Raw genomic sequence first — 16,985 nt, 5'->3', positions numbered from 1 at the left:
TCACACAAGGGTCAGTCAACATAATGCTTTTGAATTGGCTCGGTTCAGGTGTATATCCTTTGAGTACTGGATGTGATGCATGTAATGTGTGTGTGAGTGAGGTAACTGAGGTTGGGCCGACAAGGTCACCTGGCCGGCTGCTGTGCTGGGCAGCTGGCTGGCATGATGCACACTTTTGTCAGTCAGTCTGCCTCACCATTGCTGCTGCATCCCAACATTGCCAGGTGCAGTGGAGCAGAACCTGCTGAGAGAGAGAGAGAGAGAGAGAGAGAGAGAGAGAGAGAGAGAGAGAGAGAGAGAGAGAGAGAGAGAGAGAGAGAGAGAGAGAGAGAGAGAGAGAGAGAGAGAGAGAGAGAGAGAGAGAGAGAGAGAGAGAGAGAGAGAGAGAGAGAGAGAGAGAGAGAGAGAGAGAGAGAGAGAGAATACTTTGTTTCTATTGCTGGCGGGGTGGTCGATGCAAGGCTTAGAGACTGGTAGAGAGAGAGAGAGACAGTAGGATCTAGTGGTGAAGCAGCCTCTCTCTGTCAGACATCCGGGTGCTGAAATGCGCCAGAGCACCGCGGCTCTGCGTTTCCGCGTTGGCTGAGAGAGCGGAGCGTCGTTTGTGGACGGGAGGGGAGGAGGGAAGAGAGAGAGAGAGAGACGCAGTGGGACACCGACGCACCACAGCCATTCAGCTAAACACAAGAGATACCGCCACAAAGGGAGCCCGACCCAGGTGCTTCGCCTGGGCAGAGCCTTTCAGCATGGAGACCGCGTTCAAAGACATGCTCTAATATGTGAGATCTACAGAGGAAATCAGGAGAGAGAGAGAGAGAGAGAGAGAGAGAGAGAGAGAGCGAGCGAGCAATAGAGAGATAGTCTGAGCGAGAGAGAGAGTGGTTTCCCCCTATATCTTTTGCTGGTGATTTTGTGCTCCACACAGTCCTGTACCAACGCGTTTCTTGGGGGTAAAATGAAGAAGTTCAACATCAGGAAGGTACTGGACGGCTTGAAGGAGGTCTCCTCCTCCTCCTCATCCCCATCCGTCCAAGCGGGGCCACAGGAGAACAACCTCATCCAGGAGACCCTTCAGTCCGATCATTTCCAGCTCTGCAAGGTGGGGGGACAGATGGCTTTTATTTAACACGTTTAGCCCCGTTATGTTACCCTGTGTGTAGACTCGTATTGTTACCTGTGTACAGTTTCACCGCTTCAACACTTAATATCCCGTTTCAACATACAGCAAGCAGGTGCGCTCGATCCCAGCAATAAATGAGTCTATCGACACTAATTGCAATTGGCTGAACGTTATTCTCCAGCTAATTCTCACAATCTAATATGTAATTATGTTATGTAGCCCAGTGTTGTGAGCGTCAGATCGCATGGGGATCGTGCACATAGCTTTGATCAGGTTTACTGGTCTCTGCTTCAGCAGCACAGTACATTGACATAGCGCTCTGCATAATATACCCAAGGCTTGGTCGCCAGGCAGCATCTAACCTTCAATGCGCATATGTGGCGAGAGTGCGTTTCTCGAGCAGCGACAATGAATGAATGACCACGAGACATTGAATGTTCGTCTTAATATTTACATAGATTTGTTTACATCCTCTCAAAGATTATCCATGATTACAATGCAAGCAGTGTTCAGCTGTCACGCAACGGTCTTCTTCTGGCGACCATCGTTCATGAGCTGTTCGCATGAGCTGTCATATACCGCGGGGTGGGCCATACAGCTCGCTTCTTGCATAATCTGTTGGGTCTCTGGATTAACATTGCCATTCGTTTGCTGGTTGAAGCACACTATCTCCATCCATCCCCACCACTTTCCCCTCACATCTCTTTCTGATCTACACGGGTTTACCCCCATCATCATCATCGATCCACATTAAGGGACTGCGACTGGAAATGATCAGGGCCTGTTTAAAAAAAAAATGAAATGCAGTGATCTGCCTTCCCTTCCAAGAGAAATGGATGGTGTTAATAAACAGAGCAGTGAGGCTACATTTGCATGCAAGGTGCGACTGACTGCCTCTTCTTCCACAAATATAACGCAACACATCCCCAAAGGCACCGCTAGCTTATTTTGTCCTGCTTGTCTATTGATTAGGATTCATCTCCTAAAGCGTGTTAAATCCGGTCTTCTTCCTCTATATGATTGTATATTTGTCGGCCTGTGTGTGTCATGCGGCGCATTACGTGATAGTAATAATAGCCTGTGGGCGCTCAAAGCTATATATCTACAGAAAGGGGTTCATATCCCTCGGGAATGACGTTAAACTAATCTTTTCCGCACTTAGAATCAGTGATCAGAGAGAGTGACAAACAAGTGGAGTGAGTTTGTGTGTGTGTGTGTGTGTGTGTGTGTGTGTGTGTGTGTGTGTGTGTGTGTTTAGTTGGGGGGGGGGGGGGGGGCTACAGATGTAAGTTATTTTCTTTTCTTTTTTGGGGGGGTGAGGGGGGCTACAGATAGATGTTTATTTTGGGGCGCTACAGATAGATGTTTTTTTTTGGGGGGGGGCTTTGGGGGGGCTACAGATAGATGCTTATTTGGAGAGGGGGTACAGATAGATGTTTATGGGGGGATGCTACAGATAGATGTCTATTTGGGGGGGCTACATATAGATGTTTATTTGGGGGGTGGGGGGCTACAGATAGATGAAAGCGTCATGATGCACACAGGTTGATAGGTTGTAGATGACCCACAATGCTCTTTGTCCATGTTGATGCGTGGGAAGGGCAGGTGTCTAGGCTATGAGCTCATCTTATGTAACAGCTTTAGCTCTCTGCTTTAGCTCTAAGCAAACAAATCCAACAACCCACCAGCTCGCTGTCATAAAGCAAGAGCCAAGAAGCCTGTATTGTGGTAGACCTGTAATGCCATGTTTTTTTTTTACATTTTTCTTTGGTGTATTTTATTTTCAGAGCTCAAATGTAATCACAACTTCATGTTGGAGGAAAAAGATGAGAGATTCTATATGACATTGTCCTGTAGCATGAGTCTTTTGAGGAACAATGCACAGTATACAAAAACATGGCACAATTTCCTTCTCTGCGGTGCGGTTTACGTAATATCCATCTGCAAACTTTAACCAAAACGGGTGGCGTGTGACACATTGCTTATACTGTTGTGCAAAATATGTGTTGTCTAATGGCTCCACTTTCATTCCCCTGTCCTCACTGACTGCACCAGACTGTCCGTCATGGCTTCCCCTATCAACCGTCGTCCATGGCCTTTGACCCCGTGCAGAAGATCTTGGCCATCGGGACTCAGACTGGGGCTCTCAGGCTGTATCCTTTCATTTCCCATTGATCTGCAACTTGTTACTGTGGGCCCCTTTAACACTCGCCTGGGCCCTCGCATTTCTGAGAGGGTTGGGCCTTCACAGGGCTAGCCTCTCCTCAGCAGCAGGTGGGTGTGTGAATGCCTGTATACTGTTATTGGTCAGATGGAAATGGGCATACGTGTTTTTGTTGTTGGTGTTTGCAAGTTATGGTGAAATAATGTGCTTATCTTACAAGGGTTGATACAAATGACCAGGCCGGGGGACAGTGTCGACCATCGTGTTTTGTCATGTGCCAATTTGTGTTTGTTGTGTTGTGGCAAAAGTTGTGTTAAATTAAAGGACGCAAATAAGTAAGCATACCTTATGAATCCCAATTGGCCTCCATATTGTTCCCTCTGAAAACACAGCATCGTCAATCACGAATGTCACTATCACACACTCATTTTAGAACCCACACCAAATCTGTCTATGTTTCCTCCTCGTATCCATGTCACTTGTGATGTAGGTGGTTATGGTAGCTTGTAGCGGCTTGCTAGCAATAGCAGGCTGTTTACACAAACAGGGACGCCAGCTTGCAGCGAAACGGCACCGCAGGGAGTCGTATAGCTTCAGAGAACGCCTGCTTGTTTGCCTGTGTCAGGCTAGTTTTACAGTTCCTCCATGTGTCCCTCCTGCAACCTCTGCCAGCTCATTATGGTGTGATGTAGAGCTGTCCGTTTGGCGCTCTCTCTCTCTCTCTCTCCTTAAACCCCCGCGTCTGTGGCAGTGACTCATACGCACGTTCACCTGCATGGGACAGTGAGGCCAATAATGGAGCCTGTCATAATAGAAAAGGATGAATCTTTGCATGGATGAATCTTTATTTTTGTCCTCTGACGTTTCATCAAAGTTACCTTTAGCAGTGCTCCAGTGCAGTCTTGTATTTCTATTGTCTACTATTCCATGTAGAAGAAATGCCCTAAATGATGAGTATTCGAGCATACGAGATGGATGTTGAAACGGCTTAGTTGGATCGAATTTGTCTGTCATGGTGGTTGGCACATGTCTTACATGTTCTTAAGCAGTAGCTGGAGCCCTAGCATGAATGTCAGTCAGGTAGACTACCTGAAGGATTATTGTACATTCTCTTGTAGATTATTCTCGGTTCAGTTAGGATGATGTCGTGAGATCGTTTCTACTTTGAACTTGAGAGGCAGCACCGCTGTACAGTGTTGTGTTTGAGCGATGTGGATCAGATAGGGCCTTATCAGAGCCTGGTGAAGGTGAATAGGGAGTCATCCATCCATCCGTTTTTTCCATACATGACTGGCAGTTTGGGCTGCCTTGTCTCTCCTTATCTGATAATGATAGCAACTAAGGTACAGACGAGGGGGCCAAGTTGGAGTTCTTCCTTTGCGTGTTATAACCTAGTACCACACAGCTCAAGCTGAGTTTACTGAGCATGTAATGTATTATCAAAACAACATTGGCATTTTGATTTGGAAAAAAGGTTTTTAAAAGGTGGCTGATTTGATCCACTCTACCAAGTGCTCCTGAGCAGTGGCTTCCAACGCCTGTATATATCGTATGTACCGTTTATGAATGAGTATTGAAACTTCACCAATATTGTCTAAACACATATCAAAGGGTGGTTGTTTGCAATATGCCCTTGTGGATGTGTAAATTAATGAGACTTTACCACATCACCTATTCATGTGCCACCCTTTCTTGCATCTGTATCCTCATTGGCCCCTGACACATACATGTTTTGATACTAGTAGTTTTCCGTCCTCTCAGGGAACTGTTCTGATTTCATTTGTACCGATATGTGCAGGGCCTTTGCATCTTTACTTCTAAGGCATCTGTATTCCTGAGTTAACTTACAGTACAGTATGTAAGTATGACTGACACTGGTGTGTGTGTGTGCGTGTGTGCGTGTGTGTGCGTGTGTGTGCGTGTGTGCGCGTGTGTGCGTGTGTGTGTGTGTGTGTGTGTGTGTGTGTGTGTGTGTGTGTCTGACTGCATGGCATGTCCAGACATTTGGCTGCATCCCTTTCCCATGGAGGATAACATGAATTAACAGATCAAGAGCCTTAGCCTAGCAGCGAGGCAGAGCAGAGGACTAGGTGAAGTGTGTGGCGTATGAGTGTGTGAGTGCGTGCATGTGCGTGTGCATGCGCCCGTCTTCTGAGCAGACGGCGGATCCCTCTAGCCGTAAATCCAATCACCTCTGTGATCCCCTCAAAACTGCCCTGCATGGGTTTGTTGCGAGCCTATGGCTGTGCTAGCCAGTCTGGAGGATGCTTCCAGCCTTCCACTGTCCCTTTGGTGTTGTCTGGATGAAGGATGAAGGGGATAGTGGGATAGAGAAGGAAAAGTGGAGGAGAAGGAACGCATGAGCTGGTAGACATGGGAAAGAACAGCAGATGAGATGAGAGGGTAGAAAGGGAGCTATAGAATGAGAGAGAGAGAGAAAGAAAGAGAGAGCAAGAGAAAGGCCATCCCCTACTTCAGGACCTAATGGCCAGGAATAGAAGGCTTATTGATCTGTGTGGGGTAATGCACTGAGACAGATACACCTAACTGCACACATGCACACACACACACACACACACACACACACACACACTGCTCTCTGTTGTTTCCTGCACAACATCTCCGCTCCAGTAAAGGCTTTCTCCGAAGAAGTTGTGAGCATTTGAAGTTTCTGCCACGCAAGCAGTTCATGCATATTAGCTGTCCATGGGATTAGTGATGCAGTTTCGCTGATAAGCAGAATGAGTAGGTTATAAAGTGCTGAATCGAAATGAAAAAAAAAAAATACATCTACTATGCTTTTAATAAAGTGACATTGAAAAACTATAAATAATTTTGGCGATATTAATGCAAGGCTGTGAAAGGTAGAAATAACTGGAGAAATAAGAGTGCCTAATGAGCGTGTTTTTCACTCTTGACCAGACGATGACTCACCATTGCCTTCACTTTCCAATTTACTGTATCTAGTACTGCTGTACAGTAGCTCCTCCCAAGTGTGTGTGTGTGTGTGTGGGTGTGTGTGTGTGTGTGTGTGTGTTGTGTTGGGTGGCCTGTGGCGGTACGGTTCACCTCTTGGAGGGATGGGTCTTTACCGGTGGTGTTCCAGGAAGATGGCAGTACCATAACTCAGAGGCTCCCCCTGAGCTGGCCAGAGAGAAGCAGATCAATGGATCAAATCGTCGCTCCGTTTTCTGCCACATTATCTCATTGGCAGGCACACAGCGTTGAAGGACTCACACTAATGGCGGTGGATACACATTCCGCACACACATACTGTACTGTACGCATATAGAGACACGTGTACCGGCACAGTAAAATCCTCAGTGTTATTACGGGGACATTTTGACATGCCTGTAGGTAACCACTTGAACCCTATAGGAATCCCCCAGGGCTCTATACTTGGTCCACTAATGTTTTCCCCTTCTACATCAAATCTCTTTTTTTGTACATTTTTTAAATAAATATTATTCCACAATTTAGCAGTTTACAGTTACCAGCAATGTCATTTCTTGTACAGGTCGGTGCTTTCATTTTTTTTTCTACTTCCCCCCCTGCTCACCAAAACCCCCCTTTTTCCCACAACAAAAAGAAGTAAAATAAGAAAGAAGGAGGAAGAAAGGAAAGAGAAAATCTCTTTTAATGAAAATAGCTCTACAAGCCGAACCGTAAGCTTGTGGATTGGCTATTTTCACCGAATGTTTGCCCCAGAAATGGACGCTATAGTCAGTGTTTATGTAGTTAAATCAACTCTGAGGATTTTACTGTGTGTTCACAAATACACGCAAGCTCTGTGCGACGAGCACCCTGGTATCGACATACACACATCTTAGTGTGTACACACACGCCTCGAGACGGGTCGTGCAGTTGTAGATATCGATCGACCAGGGAATCGTTCTGTTATTTTACTGCCGTCGGTCACCGTGCTCCTTGTTTTGTCTGTGATGATAAATTTAACCACATCCAGAAACTGGACCTGTTGTGTACTGAGTCATGTACCTACCGGTAATTAACAAGAGTGTTAACCCATTAAGACCTGAAGCCGATTCTACATGTCTCCTAAATCCCAAAACTATTCTGAAAAACGTATGTTTCTATATCAGTGGTACTCAATCTTTTTCATGACAAGGACCCCCAAAATGATATGTATTTGGCCGCGGACCCCCATCTCAAAATATTTTGTTCCAGGGGGTCCCAGAAACAAAGATTTGAGTTAAAAATGTTCGCTTTAAAAATATATATATTCAAAGATTTGCACACATTTTCAAGATTTTTCAAAAATAGCAGATCTACAAGCTCATAGCGCGGCACTCGTATATCTGGCACTTGTATATCTGCTATTGTTGAATAGCCAAAGTGTAAAATAATGCATTTAGCTCAAATCTAAAAGTGTTGGGATTTCTGTGTTTTAATACAAGGCAGTATGAGCAGGAAAACGGCACATTAATGCATGCTATGACAAGCATTTCAAGATGAGCATGCATGTATGTTTATATGCTACTGATCAGATGATTTGTTTTTGTCATTAATGTTTCCTAATATGTCATGCTCCCCAACACATTTTACCCATAGTGGGTTTTGGCAAATTAGAAGCTATTATAATGACTTGTAAACAAAGAATATTTGCTTGCTTTGTGAGCCTGTCTTAAGGCAGAATATTAGTGCTGTATAATACTGTACATACAGTACATGCCTATAATGACGATAATTAACTGGGATTATAATGAGGAGAATGATTCTCTTGGATTGACTCTCGCCTACTTGTTTTGGCTGTGGTAATGCTGGGCACTGAACCTTCTCTGTAGTGCAAAGGTTAAAGACAGAGCGAGCTGCTTTTCAGATCACAGATTCGGTTGTTTATCTAGCTGTTAGTTTTCAGTATCCCCCCATATTCCTTCCTTAGCCCTCTCCTTATTGCTGTCTATAGTCGAGAGATAACCATTTTAGATGGCACTCCTCAGTACAGACAGGGGGTGTGTGTGTGTGCGTGTGTGTGCTTGCGTGCGTGCGTGCGTGCGTGCGTGCGTGTGTGTGTGTGCGCGCGTGTGTCCGTGTCAGTGTCCTTAGTTACATAATGCACTGGAGCTCGGATCAGCAAAGACAAGGCTGAATGAGACAGCAACACTCATCAAAGGAACTTGGCTGCTGCTGCCGTGTGTGTGTGTGTGTGTGTGTGTGTGTGTGTGTGTGTGTGTGTGTGTGTGTGTGTGTGTGTGTGTGTGTGTGTGTGTGTGTGTGTGTGTGTGTGTGTGTGTGTGTGTGTGTGTGTGTGTGTGTGTTACACACAGTGTGTATGACATCTACTGTAAGTGTGTATGTACATGATCAAATTAATATACAACATATGCAAACCATGCTATGTCTTTGCCTCAAGCCATGCTTGACTTGTGTGTACTGCAGTGGCATGTATCTGACTATACACGTGGATGAATTCTGCAATTATGTGTCTCATTTTGTGTAAAATGGGAAAACGCTTTAACCATAACCTGTCTGTGTCGCTGGCCAGTGTGAATGCATTGCTGGCAAATGGCATCTGGAGGGAAGAGTAATTCAAAAAGGGGAAGAAGGGGTGTTACAAATTGAAGAGGGATTATCATCTTATCATTGCTGACCTAATTTCACTCCGCTCACACAGCAGGGGTTTGGGGAAATTTGGAGGAGGGGAGGACAGTAGAAATGAAAAGCTCACCCTGTTGAACGTATTGAGAACTGTGTGTGTGTGTGTGTGTGTGTGTGTGTGTGTGTGTGTGTGTGTGTGTGTGTGTGTGTGTGTGTGTGTGTGTGTGTGTTTGTATTACTATACTTGTGAGGACCAAACGTCAAGTATAGTAGAATTTGAGGAATAGATCTTGTGAGAACCATTTTCCTGGTCCTCGCAAGAAAAATGGTTGTTTTATGGTTGATTTTTTTTTTAGAGATACGTTTACAATTAGAAAAAGATTTAGGTTAGGGTTAATATTAGGATTAGACAATTAGAGGTTGGGTTTAGGGGTCGGGTTGTAGATTTTCCCCATTTTATACTTAGTTGTGCGGCGACGGCACACACCGTAAAATAGCCGATCTACAAGCTCACTGTGAGCTTGTAGATCGGCTATTTTTCGGCTTTAGACTTGCGGTTAAAAATGCCCCAAAGAAATCATAAATCAATCATAAAATCGGCTTCCTAAAATGTAGTCACAAGTATAGTAATACAAACGTGTGTGTGCGCGCGCGTGTGCGTGCTCGCATTTGTGTGGCATAATGATTATTGGTGGGGTAGAAGTAGAAGTTGTGCCTGCCAGATGACTTTTTTTTTTGAGGACAGAGAGTTCTGGGTCAATGGTAAGGTCACTAGGAGGCCAGTAAGTTGTGACTATATGATGTCAACACACTACAGATCAACTGTACTCTTCTGCCATATGGTTGTGTTGGCTTGCCTTTGTGTGCGCGAGTGCATCTCGTCAGTGTGTTTACAGTATATGTATATGTACCCTTGTGACGTAGTCAAAGTCTCGTAATCAAAAAGCCACTTTTGCACTTGGTCCGTGTTGAGAAGTGCTCTCCTCTGGATATACCACCAGTCCACTGTTCTTAACCCATTTAGACCTGAGGCCGTTTTTTGAAATATTTTGATTTCGTTTTTTAGCGGTGCCAACCGCTCTATACGTGGCTTTTGACTTTTGTATGTCCGTCCGTCCGGCGGTTTCAGCACGGGATGAGCACGGCAAAGAAGCAAACAGCTATAACTTCAGTTTGCAGCATGCCACCAAGTCCAAATTTGGTATGTGGACTTAGACCACCAATAGGGACGAGCATGAATTGATGACGTTATCAAAAAGGGGTCCAGGGACCCCCAGCGCCCGTATGAGCACGGGATGAGCACGGGATTTTAAACAGCTATAACTCCAGTTTGCAGCATGCCACCAAATCCACATTTGGTATGTGGACTTAGACCACCAATAGGCACGAGCATGAATTGATGAAGTTATCAAAGAGGGGTCCAGGGACCCCCCGCGCCCGTATGAGCACGGGATGAGCACGGGATTTTAAACAGCTATAACTCCAGTTTGCAGCATGCCACCAAGTCCACATTTGGTATGTGGACTCAGACCACCAATAGGCACGAGCATGAATTGATGAAGTTATCAAAGAGGGGTCCAGGGACCCCCCGCGCCCGTATGAGCACGGGATGAGCACGGGATTTTAAACAGCTATAACTCCAGTTTGCAGCATGCCACCAAGTCCACATTTGGTATGTGGACTTAGACCACCAATAGGGACCAGCATGAATTGCTGAAGCCCCGCCCCCTCTGTCTTCCCATTGGCTGGCCTTCAAACAGCCATAACTCAAGTTCGCAGCATGCTATGGAGTACAAATTTTGTACATGGACTAAAGCCAGCAATAGGGACTAACTGTCATTACTTAAGCCCCGCCCCCTCTGTCTGCCCATTGGCTGGGCTTTAAACAGCCATCATTCCAGTTTGCAGCATGCTCCCAAGTACAAATTTGGTAAGTGGACTCAGACCACCAATAGGGACGCATTGAAATGAGTTAAGGCCCGCCCCAAAGGCACCGCTTCCTTCACACAGGGTGTGATTTTTTTTTATATATATTATTCAAAGATTTGTACACATTTTCAAGATTTTTCAAAAGATAGCAGATCTACAAGCTCATAGCGCGGCACTCGTGCCGCGCTATGAGCTTGTATATCTGCTATTTTTGAATAGCCAAAGAAACCTAAAATGACACAGATGCGTTCCAGGTCTACAGGAAATTGAATCTTACCATAGATAGAGCGACAGCTGCTGTGGCCAGTAACCTGACCGTGTTCCTCTTAAAGTACCAGCTGTTTGTTTAGACAGATATCGGGGAGCGGTTTATTATCCTCAAATTCAGCTTTTTAAAAACCATGCAGTTCATACTTAAAACGCTGAGCAAGAGTTTGACCAATGGCAGTCCAAAGACCGCGTCTAATGCAAGAAAAACTGAGTTGCTTTGAGCTCATAGGAGCAGAATTCAGAAGGTGGAGAGAACTTACACACAACCAAATATTGGTCCATCGCGGAACAGTTTTCATTCCCATTGACCATATTTACTTGGGGCCACTTTGCTCTCATGTCATATTTGGGGGAGGCAAGTTTCTTTTGCTCTTTGCCCTGTGTCTCTGTTAGCTTCTGTCTTTTAAGAAATGTTTTGATGTGTGTGCGTGTGCGTGTGCGTGTGCGTGTGCGTGTGCGTGTGCGTGTGCGTGTGCGTGTGCGTGTGCTTGTGTGTGTGTGTGTGAGAGAGACATACGACTCTGGGCCATGGGCCATATATGATTCACCAGTTCACTAATGGAAAGGTTTCCGTGAAGGATTCACTATAATTTTTTCACTCGGGTAGAAAAATGGTATACAGCATGCACACGCACACGCACGCACACACACACACACACACACACACACACACACACACACACACACACACACACACACACACACACACACACACACACACACACACACACACACACACACACACACACACACACACACAAACCCTCACACTCACACTCACACACACACACACACACACACACACACACACACACACACACACACGCGCGCACGCACGCGCGCGCACGGTCAGAAGGCCATTCAGGATTTCTTTAAACTATAATGCAGTGTGTTATTGGAGGACACGAAATCTTGATGACCTGAGGAGCAGACTGATGGGATAGAGTATATCCAGGCTGTGTGTAAACCCTGGACAGTACTGTGGCAGGACTTACTGTACTGTAGCAGGAGAGAATTCATCATCAAAGCCTACTGTGTTCTCTGCAGTGCAGATTTTCATTTCTCATTATTTTCCTTTGCTCCATGCACCCTCCCGTTGGTACAGGTATAGGGCGTGTGCACAGACGTGTGTGTTTGCGTGTGCGTGTGCATGACGGAGAGCAGTGACCATGCACTGCTACCTGAAGCTTGCGAGGTCTCCTGCCCGTGCACTAATTACTCCCAACAGACGGCAAATCACGCTCGACTGGCTAATCGTAAATTACATATTGTCATGCGGGCTAGCAAGTGAGTAGAAGGGCACAGATTTGTATACACACAGGCACCCACAGAGAGACACACACACACACACACACACACACACACACACACACACACACACACACACACACACACACACACGCACACACACACGCACAGGCCTCAGCCTGTGTGTCTACATCTGTCCCAATGCCTCAAAACGTCCAGCCACGCCCCACGACTTGTGCAGTGGACGGAAGCCCCCCCAGCGAGGCCTGCTTAGTGGCCACATATCTCAACATCTGTCCCAGTGTAATTAATGTGTGGCTTCAGGGAGCGTGTGGCGGGAAGAGCAGATTGAGGCTGACAGAGACATATAGGGTGGGGCGCTGCTCATCATGGCTAGTGAGTTATGGGCAAAATTGAGACCAATCCTATGGACCTGTGATCATTCTTTATCACATTGACCGTAGTGCAACCTTTGGGTCTATGTTTACACTCCCAGAGTAAAGTTTACACTGAGGATTGTACTGTGCCGTGATATCCTAGTGATGAAAATGATGATATAGGGGCGGCAGTCGCTCAAGAGGAACAGGAGAGTGGCCTTTTGGGCCTTGGGGGAATTTTGATTGGTCCCTGACCAACCAAACCAGCAGGCTCCTTCCGCATAGCAGCGGTTGTTTAAGCTGAGTTGGTGAAACATGAGAAGTGTAGTCACACTATGCTGCACCCGAGATGTTCTTTTTCACTACGTTTAAAATAACAATTGAACACATTAAGTATCAGTTAATCTCTTAAGAACAGATTCCAAGCTGCGCTACTGCATCTGACGGGAGGGCGATTCAGAAGGTGTGAACATTGGCCTACAAGTGGGCGGGCCTTAGATCAGGAAGCAAGCCGCGCTTTACCCAATCAAATGTAGTGGGCGGGATGTACATCTGTGCGTTCGCTTTCTGATGTGTTCCCACTGGAAACAAACCCAAACTCATTCAACAATGGCGCCCCCCGGAGCCGACAACACCACGGAAAGTTAGTACAACATTTTAACTTGTTCTTCCATCGTAGAAACAAGTGGGCTTATAACCAAAACGATCCATGTTCCGTGGGAGAAATGTTGTTATTGTTCTGTGGGGATGAAAACATAGGCGGACCAACGGGCCAACATCCTGTTATCAACATTGTATTGGGTGGTACCCCCAGAGTCAAATTCAAAGGAAAAAAACAGCAGAGGGCGCAGATTTTTCCTTTTTTTTTTGGCGATGATGAGTATCGGTAGTAGGCAACTGAGAAAAACATGTTTTCTTAGTGTGGTAGTGGATGGTTTGAGAGGATATTTGTCCAACTTGGCAACAGCAACCAATGGGAGCGGAAAAGGGCTGGGACTACGGGCTTTGGACTTGACAAAGGGTGAATTGGAAGGTTGGTAGATTGGGTTACTGTGGAAGTAGTCTGTGCGTAGTCAGACGCTCAGAGGTCTCCGCCTAATGACACATCAGGTGACATCTAAATTCAATGAAAAGGCTACAACTGTGTGGAAACAATTTGTAAATAAAAACTACGGTAAATGACAGCACCGCAGAGCCAGTGCAAAACCTTTAGGGCGCTCTTTGATTGATTGATTGATTGATTGAATATATTATTAGACAAAAATGCAAAACAGCACGAGTACAGTCAAACACTTGGACTAAAAGGATAATGACAAAAAAGTCCTTGTGGTCCTGTTTCCATTGGGCCCTTGTGGTCCGGTTTCCATTGGGGTCCTATGTATTCAATTCATCAACATATAAAAAATCACACCCTGTGTGAAGGAAGCGGTGCCTTTGGGGCGGGCCTTAACTCATTTCAATGCGTCCCTATTGGTGGTCTGAGTCCACTTACCAAATTTGTACTTGGGAGCATGCTGCAAACTGGAATGATGGCTGTTTAAAGCCCAGCCAATGGGCAGACAGAGGGGGCGGGGCTTAAGTAATGACAGTTAGTCCCTATTGCTGGCTTTAGTCCATGTACAAAATTTGTACTCCATAGCATGCTGCGAACTTGAGTTATGGCTGTTTGAAGGCCAGCCAATGGGAAGACAGAGGGGGCGGGGCTTCAGCAATTCATGCTGGTCCCTATTGGTGGTCTAAGTCCACATACCAAATGTGGACTTGGTGGCATGCTGCAAACTGGAGTTATAGCTGTTTAAAATCCCGTGCTCATCCCGTGCTCATACGGGCGCGGGGGGTCCCTGGACCCCTCTTTGATAACTTCATCAATTCATGCTCGTGCCTATTGGTGGTCTGAGTCCACATACCAAATGTGGACTTGGTGGCATGCTGCAAACTGGAGTTATAGCTGTTTAAAATCCCGTGCTCATCCCGTGCTCATACGGGCGCGGGGGGTCCCTGGACCCCTCTTTGATAACTTCATCAATTCATGCTCGTGCCTATTGGTGGTCTAAGTCCACATACCAAATGTGGATTTGGTGGCATGCTGCAAACTGGAGTTATAGCTGTTTAAAATCCCGTGCTCATCCCGTGCTCATACGGGCGCTGGGGGTCCCTGGACCCCTTTTTGATAACGTCATCAATTCATGCTCGTCCCTATTGGTGGTCTAAGTCCACATACCAAATTTGGACTTGGTGGCATGCTGCAAACTGAAGTTATAGCTGTTTGCTTCTTTGCCGTGCTCATCCCGTGCTGAAACCGCCGGACGGACGGACATACAAAAGTCAAAAGCCACGTATAGAGCGGTTGGCACCGCTAAAAATAACAACAAAATTCAATATCCTCACAAATATTAAACACTATATTTACAGAGTAGAAAAAATGAGCGGGGGGGGAATGGGGGTAAAGAAAGGGGGATGGTATCAGGATTGGTTTTCAAAGCAGTGGGCGTACCGTAGGTTTGTTAGCACTTGTTTTCTCCGCTCCGTTCAATCCCATACATTGAATTTAGATTTCCCCAGACGTGTCAGTAGGCGGAGATCTCTGATCGTTTGGCTAAGTGTCCTTCAGCGAGACACTAAACCCCTATAACTGCTCCCGACGAGGAGGTTGGTGCCTTGCTTGCACGGTCGCCTCTCTGCCGTCAGTGTGTGAATGTGCGTGTGAATGGATGAATGTAATGCACACACAGTGTAAAGCGCTTTGCATAAAGGCGCTACGTAAATGCGCCATTTACCATGTATGATGATGTCTGTAACATAGAACCGACAGTGTATCACAAATCTGAAACGTGATCTAGGGCTGTCACGATTACAAATTTAAGTTGACGATTAAGTATCACTCAAATGACTGCGATTAACGATTTTAATTGTGTTTCTCTCGTTTTAATTAATGGAACATTATGAATAAAAATGACATTTCTGTTTGGCTTTTAGCTTTCGTAAACAAAAGTTGCACAGGGCAGATATGACAAATAACACATATTTAATTACTTTATACTTAAAAATAAACATTAATAGTGGAAATAGCCGATCTATAAGCTCAAAACGCGTCGCAACGCGACGCGTTTTGAGCTTATAGATCGGCTATTTCCACTATTTTTGTCATTTTTTGAAAATATATGTCATTTTTTTTACATGGAATTGATTATGCAAAAATAATTGAGATTATCTAACTATATAAATGGCGAGCAACTTCCGCACCCTCGGTGGTGACACCCCACAGCTCTGTTATCGAATAAACAACGCACCGCCAGACCACATGTCGCCTACTGACTCGCCACGGCCGCCGCGCTGAATTTACGCCTCGCGTAGGGGACATCTCACTGCTCACTACACCGTTTCCACCGCGCAACATAATTAATTCTACTCACCAAATGTCGGACAAAACGGAAGGGGAGCCAGCTTCGTACCGTTTACCGTGCGCACGACCTCATCACCACAACAGCAGGCAGCCGCTGCGGGTTTTTTTTCCTTTTTTTCCAAACTTTTTTTTTGGTCACCATTTTCTCCAGGCACCATTTCCGGTGTAACGTCGGGTGTTTCTTTTCACCAGCCAATCACCTTTCACGTTGCCACGTCCGTTGCCACGTCGCGCTGACGTACGCTAAACAAGCGCTGCCGTGCGCACAATGCAAACGAGCCCAAAGGCGCGCAAAAATAAGCCGACCATTGCTTAGACACAAAGTCAGACCTGGCAACGCAGCCTACGCCAATCATGTGTGAGAGATCTACAAGCTATGGGGCAGAGACGCCACCGTATCTTAGCAACAACTACAGCGCTCACTCTCATTGGTCGTGTCACGCTAAGAGCAGTCTCCAGACAATGGCATCGCAGACAGCTTGCTGTTACTGCTGTAGCCATCACAGGCAGTTGCAGCACGACGGACAGGGCGCTGTGATAGCTGCCATGTCGCTAACGCTAACCTGGTTGTCATGCCTGCAGCGGCTGTGCAATCACTTTGTCAACAATGCACGTTCGTGTGGTGAATGTCTATATTGCTGCTCAGTTCGTCCATTGTAGATGGTGTATGTTTGTGTGTGTCTTCTGGAGAACTATGTAGCTCCACAGCAACTACAGTAACTAACGTAATGGCAGGACCGCCCCGTGCAACGCATGTTACGCTGCATTATGGTCATGTAGTCATTTCAGATAATTTCGCTCCGATTACAGCAGTGTTTATCAACCCTTTCACGCCGCCCCCCCCAAATACACGTACTTGATCTGGGACCCCCCCATTCTGTTTGACTCCGTTCCACAAGTAAATATTGTGAAAATAGC

At 46.0% G+C, this 16,985-nt stretch overlaps 1 protein-coding gene across 1 annotated transcript in view; it reads left to right on the top strand.

Moving 5' to 3' along the window:
- The first annotated feature begins 926 nt into the window (after positions 1 to 926).
- The window catches only part of LOC311063589 (syntaxin-binding protein 5-like), a 125,645-nt gene continuing 109,586 nt past the window's right edge, over positions 927 to 16,985 (top strand). The window contains exons 1-2 of the mRNA XM_084083097.1: positions 927 to 1,099; positions 3,176 to 3,273. Coding sequence (XP_083939223.1) covers positions 956 to 1,099; positions 3,176 to 3,273 — 242 coding nt within the window. The 5' untranslated portion in view covers positions 927 to 955. The remainder of the gene's footprint in view (positions 1,100 to 3,175; positions 3,274 to 16,985) is intronic.

The sequence above is a fragment of the Gymnoscopelus microlampas genome (genome assembly GCF_963454915.1).
Source record: "Gymnoscopelus microlampas genome assembly, chromosome: 16".
Taxonomy (NCBI): Eukaryota; Metazoa; Chordata; class Actinopteri; order Myctophiformes; family Myctophidae; genus Gymnoscopelus; species Gymnoscopelus microlampas.
Note: the sequence above shows the minus strand (reverse complement) of the source record. Positions and strands in the feature narration are given on the sequence as shown.